The 19,508-nt window shown below is 43.3% G+C and overlaps 1 protein-coding gene across 13 annotated transcripts in view; it reads left to right on the top strand.

Annotated features, from left to right (window-relative positions):
* Positions 1-19,508, top strand: part of DOCK9 (dedicator of cytokinesis 9) — a 333,393-nt gene that overhangs the window by 274,189 nt on the left and 39,696 nt on the right. For 7 of the 13 annotated variants that reach the window (XM_023740319.1, XM_023740321.1, XM_023740320.1 and 4 more), the window contains 4 exons: positions 2,630-2,696; positions 4,653-4,700; positions 7,370-7,506; positions 16,002-16,117. In XM_023740319.1, the coding sequence (XP_023596087.1) occupies positions 2,630-2,696; positions 4,653-4,700; positions 7,370-7,506; positions 16,002-16,117 (368 nt within the window). Of the gene's footprint in view, positions 1-2,629; positions 2,697-4,652; positions 4,701-6,852; positions 6,890-7,369; positions 9,287-16,001; positions 16,118-19,508 lie in introns of those variants that run through there. The other 6 variants (XM_023740328.1, XM_023740325.1, XM_023740322.1 and 3 more) reach the window with 3 other exon arrangements.

The following is a 19,508-nucleotide window of genomic DNA, read 5'->3' as shown; positions in this document are numbered from 1 at the left end:
CTCTGTGTGGGATGGCCTCGGGTGTCCCTGGGGCTGGGCTCTGTGTGGGATGGCCTCGGGTGTCTCTGGGGCTGCGCTCTGTGTGGGATGGCTGCAGGTGTCTGGAGCCAGCCCGTGAGGCTCTCCAGCTTTCACTCGGCTATCTGGGTACTCACCTTACCTGATGACCAGCCTCATGTAACCAGAATCTGTTCCTCTGGATTCTAAGCTCAAAACTCCCAAACAATGGATGATAGACACTCCCTGAACCATCCTTGTTTCTGGTCTAATAGGACAAATAAGGTTTTTAGAGTCAGATGCACTTGAGTTTAAAGCCCCATTCAGCCACGATTCTTTCAGGTGGTAACTGGGAGAATTACCCAACTTCTCTTGCCTCAGTTAGCTCATCTGTAAATAGGGAATCTGTCTGTCTCGCTAAGGAGCCCTGGTGATGCAGTGGTAAAGCGCTCTGCTTCTAACCAAAAGGTCGGTGGTTCAAACCTACGAGCCACTCCACGGGAGAAAAGACCTGGTGATCTGCTTCTGTAAAAATTAGAGCCTGGGAAACACTATGAGGCAGTTCTGCCCTGTCCTGTAGGGTCACTATGAGTTGGAATCGACTCGGTGGCAGTGGGTTTAGTTTCTTTCAGAGTTATAACAAATTATATTTCTAGGAAAAATAAATTAAAATTCAGATATGTTCAGTATAGGAGCCTTGGTGGTGCAATAGTTAAGTGCTAGGCTGCTAATCGACAGGTTAGTGGTTCAAACCCACCCAGCAGCTCCTTGGGAGAAAAAACCTGGCGATCTGCTCCCATGAAGATTACAGCCTGGGAAGCCCTAGGGGACGGTCCTACTGTGTCCTGTGGGCCGCCATGAGTTGGGATCAACTCGACATCGCACAGCAACGACATCTGTCTCACAGGATAATGGCAAGCAGTAAACGAGTTAGTGTGTGTGAGAACATGAGACCACCTAGCACAGGGCCACCTCCCTTGCCCGCGGCTGTTCTTGACAGTGTAGAGTGAAAGTCGGCTACCACACAGGTTCATTAGCTGTCGGCACCTCTGCAGCCACCTTCTCGGCTCTTCTGTACCCCAGCTCGTGTCAGGCCCCAAAGACTATATTTCTTTTTCCCTGAGAGAAATCTCTTCACCTATTTCCCAACATCATTGTAAAATGTTAAAATGTAATTTAAACTATTAAATGTGGTACTACCCTTTGTGCAGCACTAAATGGTTATACCAGAAGAACTAGACGGTGCCTGGCTACCACTACCGACCACTCTGACCGACCACTCTGACACAATAGAAAGTCCCAGTTAGAATGGGAGAAAAAATGTCGAACAAAACTCAAATTCATAAAAAAGACCAGACTTGACTGGACTGATAGAGACTGGAGGAGCCCCCGAGACTATCACCCTAAGACAGCCTTTTAACCTGGAACTGAAACCTCTCCTGAAGGTCACCTTTCAGCCTATAAAATAAACACATCCATGAAGAATGTGCTCCTTAGAACAATCAACTATACAAGACCCAACGGGCAGCATTTGCCCAGAAGCAAAGATGAGAAGGCAGGGAGACTGGAGGGATGGAAACGGGGCAGGCAGGGAGGAAATGGGGAGAGTGCCGTCACGTTGCCAGGATAGCAACCAACGTCACGGAACAAGTCGTGTATGAATTGTTGAATGGACAACTAATTTGCTGTGTAAACTTTCACCTGAAACACAATAAAATGTTAAAAATACTAAATGGTTGAGTGCACACAGAGAATACATTTTTAGACCTTAAGTGTAAATATGCCACGTTGCTTGATTAAGAACAGGCACGAGTTCTTCGTCACGAGCATGTTCCGCCATGGTGTTGGGACGAGGAACTCATACTCTGCCTGGTTGGAAGACTGTTTGACAGTGGCTGTCAGAAATGTAAATGCACATGTCATTTGACACAACCGTTTCCCTTCTAAGAGTTTGTCCTATAAATATACTCAGAGACACATAGAAAGACCCACATAAAGGAATATTCATTGAAACACAGTTTATAATAACAAAAGGTTAGGAAAAAGAACACTACATGTCAGTCTGTAGGGGACTAGTTAAATCAGGTATGGTGCATCTATAGAGTGGGATACTATGCAGCGTGAAAAAGACTGAGGCAGATCCAAATGTGCTGTCATGGAACTTTCTCCAAGCTATGTTGTTGAGTTAAATACTCAAAGGGTAAAATGTGTGTAGCGGGCATGTTTCCATTTCAGTGTGTGTGTGTGTATGTGTGTGCATGTATATGTGTATGTATGTGTGCGCGTGTATGTGTGTACATATATATATATACACATACACAAGAATTTTCAACAAATTCCTCTGCTAGAGAGGGATTCCCTCATAGAAAAGAGAGCATATTTCAGTTTTCTAGTCTATTTGAGAACACATTATGTATAAATTAAATATGCATTGTATCGCATAATGCTGGATAATGATGTGGTAAATTGAAGGTCATGTTCCCACGTAGCGTCTTTAAGTGGAATAAGCCTGTTGTGTTATCCAGGAATGATGAGTGCCTGTGGTTTGTCTTCTTCCCGTTGTAATAGGTGGCTCTCCAGAATGCACATAATATACATCATAATTCTGACCAAATAAATGTTTATTTTCTAGATGCTTTATTTACCTATTGGAACAAGGCTTCAACATCTGAACTTAAGGATTTTTTTACAATATCTGAGTAAGTAGTTTTTGTCTTTGCCTGTTGCCTTTGGATTTGTCCTGCTGAGTAAGAGGTGTGAAGAGTCCTGCCTCGTTGAGCTAGGAATGCAGTGCATTCAGGGCCGCATCCTCACTTGCTCCTTAAGCTCATTCCTCCTCGTGCATCTGACCCTGACGCCTACTCTCAGTGGCTCACGACCCAGCGGCAGTGGCCAGCCTTAAATTGTTGCAGATACGTGGTTGTTAATAGACCAGGGGTAACTGTTTATGTGTATAAAAAAACAAAAACCCCTTGCCATCGAGTCAATTCTGACTCACAGCTACTCTATAGGACACAGTAGAACAGCCCCCAGGGTTTCCAAGGAGCAGCTTGTGGATGCGAACTGCTGACCTTTTGGTTAGCAGCCTGAGCACTTAACCACTGTGCCATAGGGCCATTTTAATAACATAAAATTTATTAACTGAATTGGGTGGATGCCGCTTTTCTAAGTTGAATCTAACTTCAACACTCAAGCAGGTATTGAAACTAAGAGAACAAAATGGCTATAATTTAAAAATATTTAATAAGAAATAAAAGTGAAATCTTACTTATCACCTGTATTATCTCATTTTATCTCTGTATTCTTAAGTTTCTGGTTTCCTTTAAGCTCTTTACTTTTAGAAACACAGGTCTGCAATCCCTTATCCGAAACCATGGGGCTGGATGATGTTCAGAATTCAGTATTCTGGTTTTTTTTCTAATTTACGTATAGAGTGTATCATATAATATCCAGCGTGCTTCCAGCAGCACGATATTATTTCTGCAGCACAAGATATGAGTGTGCATAGCTGTTGGATAAACAAGAACCATAAACGGCTGTGCGCCGGTTAGTTGGGTCATGTTTTGCCGTCAGATGTGTTTGCACAAACTTAGATGGACGCCTGTGGCTTTCCGGGCTTTGTGCATTTTGGATTGACAGGTGAGAGACTGTGGCAGTGAACCCTCCCCTGGAGGGCTTGGTGAATTTCACCGTCTGTGACCACGCCCTCTGCTGAGGGAGTTGTCCCGCGGTCCAGGGGAGATTTAGTACCAGAGGAACTTCCTAAGCATTGTTCTGTTGTCCTTGCTTTTGGGTGCCGTCAAGTTGATTCCGACTTATAGTGACCCCATGTCTCAGAGTAGAACCACCCCATTAGGGTTTTCTTGGCGTAAATCTTTAAGGGAGCAGATAGCCAGATTTTTCTCCCACTGAGCCCCAGGGTGGGTTTGAACCCCAACCTTTCGGTTAGCAGCTGAGTGCTTAACCACTGCAACACCAGGGTTCATTAAATATATGACTTCAAAAACATGTAACTTCCCATTTTTGTGTGTGTGGATATATTGAAACAACAAAACAAAAAACTAGATATTTGATGTCTGTAAGGGATCAGTCTGCATACTTGGCCAAAAGAGAGCGTTCCTTCGTGTAACTTTGAATGAAGAATAAGCAACTGAGAACAGTGTATGTGGTTTCCAGCATGATATCTAACATAAACTGCCTGGGAGTAAACGTCCAGATTCTGAGGAAATGGAAAATCCTGTTGGTCATGGGCCTTTCTTCAGTGTTCCTCGAGCACGTCACTGCCGTACTGATAGTAGCAGAATGCGGGGCCTCCCGTTAACCCTCAAGGTTCGTACTTTTCACTGAGTGTAACTAAGAGATTGGAGCCCTGGTGGTGCAGTGGTTAAGAGCTCAGCTACTAACCGAAAGGTTGGCAATTGGAATCCACCAGCCACTCCTTGGAAACCCTAGGGGGCAGTTCTACTCTGTCCTGTAGGGTCTCTACGAGTTGGAATCGACTTGACGCAACAGGATTTTTTTTGGTTTAAGTAAGAGGTGAGTGGTAGAAATAAGATTTTATTGAATTTGCTATTGTTGATAGGTCTAAATAAGACAATGTGTTGAAGGTAATTTTTTCTCACGTTTCCCCTAATAACTTTTCATCTCGCCTGCAGAGTCTGCTTGCATCAGTTCCAGTACATGGGAAAACGATACATAGCCAGGTACTGTGTGGCGTTCTGGTTTGAAGCGTTGTGTCACTTGTCTCCCCGTCCCTTCTGTGTTACTTGGATCTGAATGTGTGGGATTGTCATCTGTGGTGATTGGCAGTTGGAATTCACAGACACAGCCATGAAGACAGTTGGCAGGCGTTTGGATTACCACCATAAAAATCTGGTAGCATCTTTGGCCTGTGTTCCTACATCCCTTCTGTCTTGTTTCAGTTCATACATCTCTCTTGGAACACTTTTCTGCAGTGGCCTGTTGCCATACTTGTACGCTTCCTTCCAGATTCTTCCTCATGTCCTATTCTGTCTCCTCTTTCTCCTCTCCCCGCTTCCTCTTGTGTTTTTCTCTCTTTTCACCTTCCTCAATGATTTCTCTTCCCGTTTCATCTTCAAGAGCATTTTTAACATTCTTGTTCCCAACTACAGAGATTCTAATCTCTCATCTAACCATCTCCCCTTCTTTCTTAATGAAGGAATGTTTTCAATCCACCCCAGATTTGTTTGGACTTCCACAAAACCTTCTCTAAAATGGAGCTCTTTCTCCTCTGTTTTTTCGTAATCTATAAGAGCCCTATCTTCTTATCTAACCAAAACCCTGCTTAGTATCAGAAAGCCTCACTCCCTTCTCCAAGACCATACTCCCTGGGTTCTACATTGAGTTCAAGCAGAGTTAGAAACTCCTGGCTGATATGTGCCCAAACGACTCTTTCTTTGGAAATATTTCCTCAGAGAACATCTTGTCCATTGCCAGGTTCTTACTCCTGCCCCTCCTTGTAGCCATTCAGTATGTTGGCGTTTGTTTTTTGTTTCTGTGCTGGGAGCCGTTCACTCTGTATTATTCACCGGTGTTGTCTGAGTAGCCTGTTTTCTACTGTCTTGTTTTTAATAGTTTAATTGTAAATGAACTTATGTTTAAGAAAGTCTTTAAAATTTAATTGTAATTGAGTTTTTTTCCTCTTATCTATAATTCTGTTTTATAGCAATGAGGATAGGAAAGAGATTGTAACAGGCTCCCCTATCTGAATGTGAAGACTTGCTTTCTATGTTAGCATTCTCTTCTGGGGATACTGGAGAAATTGTCACAATTACATTTTGTGTTAAGAAATAAAAGTATGTGTTTTCTTTTAAGAAAAGCAAATTTAAAAAAACATTTTGCTTTTTCCTCTTATTAAAGTGTATTTTCAAATTTTTATTGAAATTGGAGGCACTTGAAGTTCTCTAAACTTGACTTTTTTATGATAATGGAAATTTTTATGTTTGATCTTTGAGTACCAAGTGCAGGTATATACAGGGAGTTCTTAAACCATTGCTGTCTCATGCCTTTAATTTATTCTCATTGACTTTATCCCATGGAGATGGGCGAACAGTTTATTTTATAACAGAAAAAAAAGGCGCTGTGTTGGGTGAGCTTCACACCCTTTGTGCAGTAACTGCCGCCTGCCTCACAAGATGGCGTCTGGAGAATAGCGTGCAAAATAGAATAAAATGCCTCAGAGCTTAAAATGGTGAATGCGGGAAGCTGAAGGTTTCTGTCCCAACAAAATACTTTAGAAATGGATTTTGTGAAACGATTAGCTTATTTTTTCAATGGATATAAATTTAAGGTTTTTAAGAAAACCTTCCAACTAGCTTCATTAGCACCTTCCAAACCTTCATTAGCACCCTGTATATATTTGCACATATAGGTACGCACCGTCTGACTGCCTTGGAATTAGATAATCATGGGAAGACGGGTGTGAAGATGGTGTGACTCTGTTCTCTGCACTGGGGAAAGTTATGTCCTGCTTTATAGAAAATTGCTGTGGTCTCTGCTGCATGTGGGGAAAAAAAAAATCCTGAACTTTTAATTTAAACTTTGCTGGTGTTTGCCATCCACGGTGGTCCCGGTCCTGTGTCATAAATCTTGTGCCTTTCATTGTGTCCCTTTGAAACCCTGGCAGCATGCTGTCTGAGGACCATCCACGCATGCTCTGTGTTCTCCACACAATAACACAGCAAGGGGAGTGGTTGGCTCGGGGGCGGGGACAGGTGTGATTCCAGCGCTGGTGTCGAGTTTCTTCTGCTCTGGTGATGGTGCACAGTAGGAAGTCAGCTGTTTGGTTGCTAACCCAGATCACTTTTCTGTTTCCTTCATTTGATTGCTGACAAGTTTAACAAAGGGTGTGGCTCTTCTCCTTCCTGCCTGGGTAAGAATAAAGGTGTAAAACTGCCTCATCTAACCCCTTCATTGCATGCTTGTTCTCTGTGCCTCCCGATGCATTTTTTAATTAAAAAAAAATACTTTGCTCTCTTATAACGTATAGAATCCCAAAGGTTTGCCACGTTTTGACAGTTGTCAGAACCTTAGCCTTCAGCACCACACAGGTGGTGGCTTGATTTTTTTTAAAGTAGTCTCTGTAAAGTACTTTCCCAGATGGGCAAGGTCTCTGCTTTGGCTTGGTTTTTGCTTCTTGTCTGTCAGATGTTCCGCTGTGTGCTGTACGTAAGAGCTGACGCCTGTTTCCGTCCTGCCCTCGCGGGGCCCCAGGCAAGCCGCTTGGCTGGCTGTACCCAGACCCTGCGAGGCCAGTCTCCTTTGTGCTGTGATGCCTTCACTAATGCTCCCCATCTTGCTGCAGTATAACCAGTCTAACTTTTGCTTCTATCCCATTTCACTCACGTTGCAGGAACCAGGAGGGGTTGGGACCCATAGTTCATGCTCGAAAATCTCAGACATTGCCCGTTTCCCGTAACAGAGCAGGAATGCTGCATGGCAGATTGCAGCCGCTGAGCAGCCTGGATAACGCTCTCGCTGTTAACCACAGTAAGTCTCGTGCCGTCCTAACCGCCGGCCGGTGCGCCTAGCGCTTAGTAGCCGGGAGAGCCCGGGCCACACCAGAGCACGTCACCACCTGGTTTCTCTTCCAGCACGAGGCAAGCAGGGTGCAGAGCTCACGGCACGGTTCCCTCCTTGGAGGAGAGGACCCGGCACACGGGAGTGATGGAATGTGGACCCTGGTCAACTATGGCACCAGACGTACCCGTTTACGCCCTTTGCCCCATCCCCTCTGCTTGGTATTTTTAAGACCAAGTTCGGCAGCTTGGATAGCCAAGCGTTCTCCAGTGTTTTAAATTACTCTTTGGATCCATTGTCTGTGGCCAGTACCTTCTGAATGTTTGACTTTTCAACATATCGCTATAAGTGTTGATTTTCCCCCTCCAACGCCTGGGAACATCTGGAACAGATTCCTCTCTGATGCCGTGCATGTAATTGACCACACGTCCACATTCCACCACTCCTGCTCTGAATGTGTATGCATCCTTGAATGACTGTGAAAACGTACAGCCCGTGAATCAGTTTGTGAGGGTGTGGAAAAGCGTCCAATAACAAAGTGACTTTTTCTGTTTTCAGTGTGAGAAAGATATCAAGTGTGCTTGGAATTTCTGTAGACAATGGTAAGATTTAATCAGGTTGAAGTCTGCTTATGAGGCCGCTTCACATGCCAACCGAGACCTTTTTGTTCATCTTGCCTTCCTAACTTTGGGGCTTTCTAACTTCACAATAGAGATTCTGCCAAACGTGGGAGCATATTATTAACTTACTGTTATCGCTCCCCGGGGGACATGGCATTGTGTGCTCTTCCTAGAAATTTAAGCGTGCTTCACCTTCTTAAGAGTTTCATCATCTTCAACAAAGCAGAACCCAAAAGACAGCGACCATGCAACATGTTAAAACTGATTGACCACTTATAACAAATACCGTTTCTGTTAGTGATGTCTTCCCCGAATCGTTCCATCTCCTCTCCAGGCATGACATAGCGCAAGTTACTGTTTCATCTAGAATATCTTTGTTCTCATTCCAAAAACTGTTTTTAATACATGGTTATTAATATCTTCCCATCATTTCTAATCGTTAAGAATTCCATTCACTGTGACGTTCATACCTACTTCTTAATACAGGCTAAGAGTAAAGACAATCTTCCCAACGCCTTCTGTTGATAATAATTCAAAGTGAGAAGGTTGAGGAATCAGAAGACAGCAGCTTCCCACGCTTCCACCCCCACAGAGTGAAATGTAATTGGTATAGTCTCGCTTTATAAGTTTGTGGGCTAAATGTAAGTCAGTATCATGTCAGTCTGCTGCACACTGAATTAGCGGTCTGAAAATGCTGGTCTGGGTTCTGCGCTGAGCTGGAGAAGAGACTGTAGTGACCCCGTTAGGCTGTGATGTTCGATTTCTCAGCATCATGTCTGTTAGGGCTTTTTCTCGCTCTGCAGACAGGGGTTGAAATAAAACAAGAAGTGTTGTTTTTATTTTTCGTTTTCTCTTTAGCATACAGAGGATGAATCTTTAATGATAGACAAAGCCAATAGGCAGGACCTGTTGGACTCCCTTTGTCCAGATAATTTACATTAAAAAAAAAACAAAACTAAACCAGTTGCCGTGGAGTAGATTCTGACTCCTGGTGACCCCGTGTGTGTCAGAGTAGAACTGTGCTCCATAGGGTTTTCAGTGGCTGATTTTTCAGAAGTAGATTGCCAGACGTTTCTTCCAAATAACCTAAGACTAATTCACTATCGGAGCCCTGGTGGTGCAGTGGTTAAGAGCCCAGCTGCTAACCAAAAGGTCAGCAGTTCGAATCCACCAGCCGCTCCTTGGAAATGCTATGGGGCAATTTTGCTGTGTCCTGTAGGGTTGCTGTGAGTCGGAATCAACTCAATGGCATTGGGTATAATTCACTATCAGTTAAAATAAATGCTTGAACTTTGAAGTACAGTTTTTAAAAACCGTAGGCAGACGAAGGCCCCTGCCTCCAAACGTAATCATATAAGAAACACAGAAAACATACAAAAATGAAATGAATGATCAATACGTGAACACATCACCTTAACCCACTGCGGGATGCAGCAGCTCCTCCCAGTGCCGTGGATTTGGCGTGGAGGTTTGGATTGGAGGAGAGAGACGGCTGGCTGTGTTCTGCTGCCCAGCCATATCGTCAGCATGGCTGATTTCCATTCTCTCTTCCTGCTACCACAGAGAACCCCACCGTTCCAGCCTCTCACCTCTAAATTCCTACAGTTTTGGTGTCAGTCAGTTTTCAGTGACACACCATCCCAATCCAATTTCCCCTTCTACGTTATCGGTACCAGCGGGTAGATGATTCTTCTAGCCTTCGCCTGTCTTCCTACAGTTCCTGCTCATCCCGAATGGTTCTGATGCCTCACAAGTCATCCTATCTTCCCCTAGAACTCGGTCTTCACCTACATCTCTAATTCTGCTTATGTATTTGGGTGGCTTCAGCCTTTCCCTCTATTAGCTGTTCAGCTCTAAATCGTAGTCAGACATCACAGACAGGGGAGAGTGTATACCGTATGTATACGTGTAGCTGTATGTGCGGACGTGTATAGATACGTACATGGTTTCTTTTTTGTATCTGTAGCTAGGTAGTTGAGGGGAAATTTGTAGCCGTATTTGTCCCTTCCCCCGTACCTCCAAATGCCTATTTAACAATGAATACAGTACCTTCTGTTGGGCCAACCAATATGATGTAGAGCCAATATGTGAAGGACTTGCCAGGGACACCCCAAAGTCTAAAATGAATTTATTTCAGGAAAGAGTAGAAATAGGAAGTGTTCCTGTACTACTGCATTTTTCATTTCCTCATCCTCTGTCAGAGGAAAGGCTTTGGCAGACCTCAGCGTGACCAACAGGGGGCAGCAGAGGACTGTGAGGAACTCAGTGCTGTGTAGGGCCTGTTGCTGCCTCATTACCACCAGCCCCATCTCCCATAACCTAGTAGGACGTGGGAAAAAATGTCACATACACTACACTTGTAACTCTAGCAGGGTTGGGTTCTGATAGGAAATAATGAAAATGGCCAAATAGTCCTAACTATTTCAAAAATGCTATTGAAGGACAAATGTTCATTGGGTCATTGCTCAGGCACATATGAAAAGTAAACATTTGGAACATTAAAACATGAGCCTGTTTACTGTAACTTGCGCCCGCTGTGTATCAGTGGAAGAGAACTGTGTCCAATGACGGAGTTCAGAGTGGTTTCTACCCGTAGGATATTTTATATAAACCACATTATGAGAGGGAAACTAGCCCGTGTGTTTGCAAATAAGTGATGTATTTGCAAAAAAACACTTGTATTTCTTTTGATGTTATGTGTTACTCTAGACAGATCTTACATTCATCTGCATGATGATTCATATTTCCCACTGGGGTTATGGGGAATGAAGCCAGCTAAGAGGTAGAAACACTTGAAGAAAACCTATATTTCCTGTAATTTAGCCTAAGAGGCAGTTTAAGATCACTGGATTACGTTAGAGAAAGAGATTTCAGGTCAATGTGGGAAAGCGTTTTCTGACTGAACTGTCCCCGAGAGGAATGGGCGGAGCTGTCTCCAAGGCTAGACCGTCACCTGCAGCTAAGGTGACCCCGTTAGGCTATGATGTTTGATTTCTCAGCAACAGGACGGCCCGCTGGGGACCTTGTCCGGATCACCTCAGCATCGCCAGGAGCTGGGCTAGATGGCTTGTAAGGCCCCACCTAACTCCGAAATGCTTTGATATCATGAAGTGTAAGGAAGAAAATGAATATAGGTGATAATTAAATAACTTCATTGTATATAACAAGGAGCCTTGGGGTACAGTGGTTAAGCACTAGGCCGCTAACCGAAAGGTCAGCGGTTCAAACCCACCCAGCGGCTCTGCAGAAGAAAGACCTGGCGATCTGCTCTTGTAAAGATTACAGCCTAGGAAACCCTACAGGGCAGTTCTACTCTGTCACGTGGGGTCACTATGAATCGGAATCAACCTGACAGCACCCAACTACAACATTGTATATAATATTGAATTAATATGAAAAATATAGAGAATGTATACCTTCTCTGAGTTGAAATCAATGTTTTTCAAAAAATTTTAAGCGTGTATAATATATCTTTAAAAAAAAGTAAAATGTACTTGGATGCTTTAAATATATATCCTCGAGACAGTAAATGAGATGTTTTTAAACACACGTTTCCTCGCTTCTCAGACATGGCCCCTTGGTTCTGAGGCATGGTATTTGCACCTTTGCTAGCATTTCTGAACTCAAGGTCTATCCTACAATTGGAGTGCCTGTCTGATGTAATGGTCTGTCACTCACTGGCGGGGGTGGTCTCACAATTCAAGTCTGGTACAGTGCCAAGTCAGTCATTTTTAATGTCTCTAAAGGGGACTTGTTTTAGTGGATCGTACGCTGAACCCAAGTGTCTTCACACTTCTGGGTTTATCTCCCATACTAGGTGCCATTTTTTAGACATGGCTAAACATTAGGCTGAGGTGTTCTAGAGACAGAGGAAAACATATGGCGTGATAACCATTTCCTGCGGAATAAACTCTGAAATTACAAACTCTTTTCCATAAACCATTTTGAGTATATTTGTTTTCTTCATGGTTGAATGAAAGATATGAGAGCAGATAGCAAGTCACATAATTTTTGCCTTGGAATATTATTCTGTATGCCACTGTCTACTCCGTGTCCATCTGTGAGGAAAACTAGTTAGCAATAAAAATGACATGAAGATGAATAATAGATTGTGGATGGGTTGATGTTTTACATAAATATTTACAGTCAGTAAAGCCGTACACCATGACTTAATACATCTGGGAATCAGGTCTTCTACGTTCAGGGACTTCTTGTAGCAAGAAGAGTCTGTGTTGTTCAGTATTTATATTTTCTCATAAAACTTCTTATTTTTCTGAATCATATTATGAGTCAGAGAAAAATTAAAAAAAAAGAGAGAAAACAAGAATTCTGGTTTCATAAAGGATCGAGGCAGCTATCAAAGTGGAAGTGCTGCTGTGAGTATGTACCTGACTCACCCTTCTATCCCAAGCATCCTCTGACGTTCAGAAAAGGCCCGTGGCCATGGTAGGACTCCCGTCCTCCACCACGTCACCGCTGATGCCGAGCGGCGGGGCGAAAGGGACAGTCGACAGGCGTACTTTGTGTTATTAAATCCAGCTAGTCAGGTAGCATGAATTTGTTAGCTTGAGTAACATTAATGAAGTCGAAACATAGCAGATGACCGGTGGGAAAACAGAATAGTCTTATGTTTGTTGGCTGTTTTGCCCTGAGTGTTTACAAGACTTTTGGTTTTAGAATAAACCTCTTAATCAGAGTGAGGGGAGAGTGAAGGCTGTAGATTTGATCAGTGAATCCTAAGGATGCTAGAGCCACATCCGAGAAGTTCCTGCCCCCCCGGGCTTCTGAGCAGCCAGGGTGCAGAGAATCCGTGCCCTGTGCTCCAGGCACCGCTGCCCCCTAGTGGAAATCATTGTGGTTGACACTGCACGCCTCACTTGCCCAGGTCAGAATCGGCTTTCACTGCTTTCAAAAAGTTGCTAACTCCGTTGAAGAAATTGCTCTGTGTCTTCAGACCGTCTCCTTGGACTTACGGGCTCAGTTTGATTTTCCTCTGTTGGCCTCTAGCATGGTGACCGTTGTTTACATGTTCCCTGACGCACGGCTTTGTTTCCAGGCCTTGAGGCACACTGGGAAGCATCTCTGGGCGAATTGTCCAAGCAATCTCTACGACTCCGAGCACCTCCTCATACTGCCTTTTATTTTTAAGGATTGAAAAATAATAACTGTAGCTCAGGAATCCTGTTGATTTTTTTTAGATAAACCAGTGTAAAGAAAAGCAAAGTATAAAATTTCTGGCTAAAAGGACCATTTCTTCTAGATTCCTGTATGATTCAGACAAAGGCAGACAGATTTCTATTTGAATCCAACTCTAAAGTAGAGAGATGGTGTAATCACTTATGGGTGGTGTAACAGCCTAGAGAAATTTTGTCATTACCACATTTCACACATGTATACATAGTCATATAATAAGTTCATGTGGCCCATTGATTATATGTTTTTAAAACAATACGACACCAAATTCTAATTCTTGAATTGTTTCAGGGATGGGTAGGAGCCAAAAAAAAAAAAAAAAACCAAACCCGTTGCCATCAAGTCGATTACGACTCATAGCAACCTTACAGGACAGAGTACAACTGCCCCATAGAATTTCCGAGGAGCGCTTGGTGAATTCGAACTGCTGACCTTTTGGTTAGCAGCCGCAGGACAGGACTGAGTGTATTCTGTGGGCGTTCTTCAGAATGATCACCTGCAATACTCTTAGTTAGTAGGTTATCTAGAAAGAGATAGATAGATAGAAGATGATGGGTAGGAAGGTAGGTAAATAGATAATGGAGAGATGGAGATAGTTAGATGGAGAGGCATAGACTGATAAATGTGAATGGATGTATGTGCAGAGAAGGAAGTGAAAACCCTCACCAAAGCAAGTTTCTTGGGAAAGCTTAGCCCAGACTGAGGTTGACTTGGGGTACGTGGCAGTCCTCAATAAAGGGTCCTTTTGACCTGCGTGTCATCATTTTGGTTGGTCTGATGACAGGTGTTGTGTCTGTTTTGTCCCCTCCCACCATGGTTTGTGTTCACTTTAACAATAACCATTGACCTGTTCCTTTTCCTTTCATTGTCTCTGTTATCTTGCCAAACACACCTCACTGAGCAAAGTAATGCCTTGGCTTATAAAGGCGATACCTTAATATTCAAAAAAAAAAAAAAAATCCATCTTTCTTTTCTCTGGGAGATTTCTTACCAAAAAAGCAGAAAGAAATAGAACTAGGATGATGCCGAACTGGGTTACATGTCCTCCCTAACACGCGGCATCTCTCGCAGGCTGAAGGTAAAGCGTTCCACGGACACAAAACCTCAGAACCACCTTTTTAAAAGCAAAGCATCATTGGATAAAGGCACATCATGCTGCTTCTATCATATTTTAAACAGCAGTTCTGTAGCTTTAAAAAGCTTTTTGCAGTCTTTTAAAAGTCATTCTGTAGTCGTAACATTTATTACCATCACAATGATTTCATGCTAGTTCATTTATGGTATCCTAATAACCTAGCCTGTGATACAGTGGCCTGGGTAAGGAATTTGGGGGTGTGGATTCCATTTTTAACCTGTTACTAGTCTCAAGAAAATTTCCTCAGCTCTCTGTTCTTCGTTTTCCTGATCTACATGTGAAATGTCCTCCTCTCTGGAGTATTAAGAAAATTACCTAAATAATCAGTGTTGATTTATCGCTCCTTGGAGAAAGACATTATGGGGTGTTTTATTATGTTGCCATCTCTCTTTGTAATCTAGATCAAGACTCTAACATCTTTGCATCCCTGTATGTATTTCTGCTAATGCATATCATTTTATAACTTAATATCTCTAATTTTATGTCAAACTACATTTTATATCGGTACTAAATTGATTTTGCAGCCACATAAAGAAGATAGCTAAATTTCAATGGCAGTGTCTTAAAGTCCTTTCCTTTCCTTAAACATTTCTCTCAGACATATTGGCTGTTAATGCTTTCCGTTCAAGTGGCTAGAATACTGTTAGCAGCACAGTCAACTCTTGATTTTACTGATCGTGGGGTTTTGGCTTAACACTCAAACATAGTGTTCGCTTAGTACCAGGCGCTATTCCAAGAGCTTCACAAATATTCATGACTTTAATGCTCGCCACAACCCTCTGAGGTAGACACTGTTATTTAACCCATTTTACAGGTGAGGAAACTGAAGTATAAAGAGGTCAAGTAACTTGCCCAAGGTCACACAGCTAGAAAGCGGCAGAGCTGGATTCAGCGACCAGCAGCCTGCCCCCCGGGCTCATCCTCCTGACCCCTTTGCTGTGCTGCTGACTCTGGTGACATGGGACCTTCAGAGATGTCAGCCGCCTTCCCTACTCCGCCATCCCAACCCCGAGTTGAGTTCTGCAGCTGAACTGATGGCTCCTGCCTGGGTGTGAGCCTGGTAACTGTGTGACTTTAGACAAGTTACTTAAGCTTTCTGTGCCCTCCATTTCCTTCTCTGTAAAAAAGGGCTTAATAACGTGCGTGCTTCACAGGGCTGTTGAGGGATTAAATGAGGTAATATCTGTAAAGTTCATAGAATCGTGGCTGGCACCTACCAACCAAGCCCATGGCCGCCGAGTCTGGCTGTCTCTGATTACCGAGCAGAACTGCCCCATAGCAAGCACACAGGAATATTTGCTGCTACTGTTTCCTTTCCAGACTCGAAAAGAGTTATAATTGAATGGAAACATGGCTAATAACCACACACGCGCACGCACCCAAAAAAGGGCAAATCAGGGCAACAAGGGCCCAAAGTAGGCCTTCTCAAATAATCAAAAGTGGACTGTGACTATACTGTCCCACCAGCCCTCTGTCTGTGGCTGCCTGGCAGTGACCTTGTCTTGTAATTCATGCAGGCTATGGCCACTCGGACGCGGACGTTCTTCACCAGTCCTTACTCGAAGCCAACATCGCTACTGAGGTCTGCTTGACGGCTCTGGACACGCTTTCCCTGTTCACACTGGCCTTCAAGGTTCGTATGGAACAAGCTGGGCTTACTTAACTCAGCCAGCAAGGGGTACTTACTGTGTTGGATTTTTATTTAACTCAGCCAGCAAGGGGCACTTACTGTGTTGTGTTTTTACTTCGGCAACTGTTTTTGGCCCTGTGAGGAAAGCATTAGTCCATAAACTCCTTTAATGAAACCGTTCCACAGTTATTGACTTGAATTCCCTGAAATATAACGAAGCTAAGCTGGTTTTAGTGTGTGCTGCATGCTTGGGAATGGTGGAAACATGGTCCCTAGAGGCAGCTAACTCTTGGCTAGAAGACGGTATTTATCAGAGGAAGCATTTCTTTGCTTACCCTTGAAGGTGATGAACATGAGGGCCTAATCTGGTGTTTCTGATTATAACATCTTTAAGCATATGCAAACGTTGTAGCAATTTAAATTAAATATTTAGACAGGGACATTAAGTACACATACATTCTTTTTTATTTTTATTTTTTTATTTTTTTTTCTAAATTAAAACATTTCAGGGATAGAAAATGGAGCGTTTTTTCTGCCTTGTTTTTGAGGGTTAGATGGTAATGTGCAAGTAAGTGGGGGTGGACTCTTCAGCTACTTTCTGGTTTTTAGGAATCTAACGCTTCCCAACAAAACCCAACCAATCGTCAAGTCGATTCTGACTTGTGGTAACCCTATAGGACAGAGTAGAACTGCGCCGTAGGGTTTCCAAGGAGCAGCTGGTGGATTCGAACTGCCAACCTTTTGGTTAGCAGCCAAGCTCTTAACCACTGCACCACCAGGGCTCCAACACTTCTCATTCCTGCTAAATGATTACTTACATCTCCAGGATAGAAAGGGGACATTGAATTAGTGGTCATTGAAACAGTATGTGTACTTGCAAGGGTATTTTAGAAAACTACCAGCATTCTCTGCTTTGCTCACCTCCACTCCTCATAAAGCACATTTCTTTGTTAGAGTAAAAATGGTGGTCCTGATACCATATCATGTTAGTATTACCTTCATTCTTCTCAACAGCCATGCCACTCTGTCCCTATGAAATAGTGTAACTCGGAACTCAGTTGGCAGGTGAGGAAATGAAGACCCACATAAAACGAATGTGGGGCACCTTAGTGTCTAATCACATGGAGCTTCTTCTCTCGTGGTTCTCAAAGTGTGGTCCCCAGCAGCAGCACCTGGAACGTGTTAGGAATGCCCATTCTCAGTCCCCACCCCAGACCTAAAAACTCAGAAACTTGGGGGGTGAGACCAGGATGTTCCACTAGAACAATGGTTGGAACCCCTTTCTATTTTCTTTTGGATAGTCTCAGTTAAAACATTCTTATGTAAACAGTGACGTTTTTGAATATTTGGACCTGTATCAACGATAAACATGAATGCTTAAGTTCAGACCAATAGTTGTAACATTTCTTCCACACTCTGCCTGTTCCCCGCCACGTAAATAGGAAATCCTGGGTGGCAGAGCAGGTGCTGACCCGCAGCCACAGGTTATGTGGTCTAGGAGGCACCCGGACAATGGAGACAGCTTCCTTGACAAGCACCGAGCTTCTTACTCAGTTCCTTCGAGTCCCTGCCTGAGATGGAAGGAGAGTATTTGTCAAGGGCTCCAGCTCTCCTGATGTCTCCTCACCAGATGGGCTCTGATTTCCAGGAATAAAGCTTAGGGTTTCTGAGTGAAAGCTCACTGGGACGTTTACTGGCTGAGTGTCCTTGGGGAAATTACTTCACATCTCTGGGTCTAAGATTCCTCGTTTATAAGACTGGAAAAAGTAATATTCTACCTCACAGCGCTGTTCTGAGTTTAAATGAGATGACTCTTGAAAGGGCTGCCAGGGTGCTGATGTGTGCCCAGCTCCCCACAATTAGAAGACAGCGAGTATGTCTTCCAAGTACATGGCAGTACCACGGGCTTTGAATCCCAGCTCCACCATTGGCCAGCTTTTCAGCCTTGGGCTGGGCCTGCTTGACGTCCCTAAGTCCTGATTTCCTTACCTAGAACATGTGATTATGCCCGCCATATAAGGTTGTTCTGTGAATGGATTGATATATAAAGTGTGCAAAAACACCTGCCCTGTGTCTGGCACGTAATAGGCATTCAGTTATAGACTCGATTTTAGCAATAAATACTTACCTGTGTTCGTGCCTCCCCGATCCTATGACCGAGGATCTGATCTCCTGACAACAAGGGACAATTTAGGTCTCTAGAGCTGAGTTGATCCCTGATTAAGTTACATGCCTGTGTGCAAAAGAGGAGCCCTGGTGGTGCAGTGGTTAAAGCACTTGGCTGCTAACTGAAAGGTCGGTAGTTGGACCCTCAGCCACTCCCCAGGAGAGAGATGTGGCAGTCTGCTTGCATAAAGATTACAGCCTTGGAAACCCTATAAGGCAGTTCTACTCTGTCCTGTAGGGTTGCTATGAGTCAGAATTGATTCGACGGCAAAGTTTTGGGTCCGTGTGCAAGAGTATTTGCTGTTTAATGCTCAGCACCCCTGTAAAAAATAGGAAGATGGGGAATTGTTAGGGTGTGCTCTCCATCATTAAGGGGTGCTGTGCCAAGCAGTGGGCTTACCTGGCCTGGATCCACAGTTCCTGAGGTACATGGGCTCAGCAGCCACTGGGGTCTTTCTTTGCAATTATTTACTCAACTGAGGCATCCGTTGGAGCTTATCAGAAACATTAGATTATAACATTAAGTTAGCTGACATAATTCTGTGCAGAAAAGTCATCTTCCACAGATACAGCCCTATTGTTACTGACTCTCTTAATTGACCACATCTAATAAGCTGCAAGAGCAACCCAGAAAACAATTTCTTAATAGGATACAGTACTAGAAAAGATTTAAGCCCTGAATTTTCTCTTCTGGTTATTAATTATTACATTAGCTTTCTGCTATTTATTGAGTGCTTTCTGTGCTTCAGGCAGTAATTTTCTCAAAACCCTGCTTAGTAGGTCCTATCCCCCATTTTACAGATGAGGATAATCGAGGCTGAGACAGGTTAGGAAATCTGCCCAAGATCCCTATAAAACTGACCTGTCAAAAGCCCTTGTTCTTCATTAAGCAGCTGTGTGTGTATGTGTATGTGTGAAATGTTCAGTTTAGTGAATATGAAGGAGGTTGAATGATCGATTTTTCATTAAGAAAATTATCTGGCACTTACGTATCTGCTGCCAGGTACTGTGGTGGCTGCTATCATGCATGTTATTTAATATATAAAAGGGTGTGTTTTATAAACTTACATAATTACATGAAGAAGATATAATTCTTTGGCTGTTTTACAATGTTTATTATTAACACAATCCCAAACCAGTGCTGGCCTTTAAATATTTTATACAATATTTAATGTTTGCACAAATTTAACCTGATCATGTACTTGTAGCAATTCCTTTTAGTGCCTTT

Source organism: Trichechus manatus, unplaced genomic scaffold (assembly GCF_000243295.1).
Source record: "Trichechus manatus latirostris isolate Lorelei unplaced genomic scaffold, TriManLat1.0 scaffold00153, whole genome shotgun sequence".
NCBI classification, from domain to species: domain Eukaryota; kingdom Metazoa; phylum Chordata; class Mammalia; order Sirenia; family Trichechidae; genus Trichechus; species Trichechus manatus.
The sequence above is the reverse complement of the archived record's forward strand: the minus strand, read 5'-3'. Positions and strand labels throughout refer to the sequence as shown.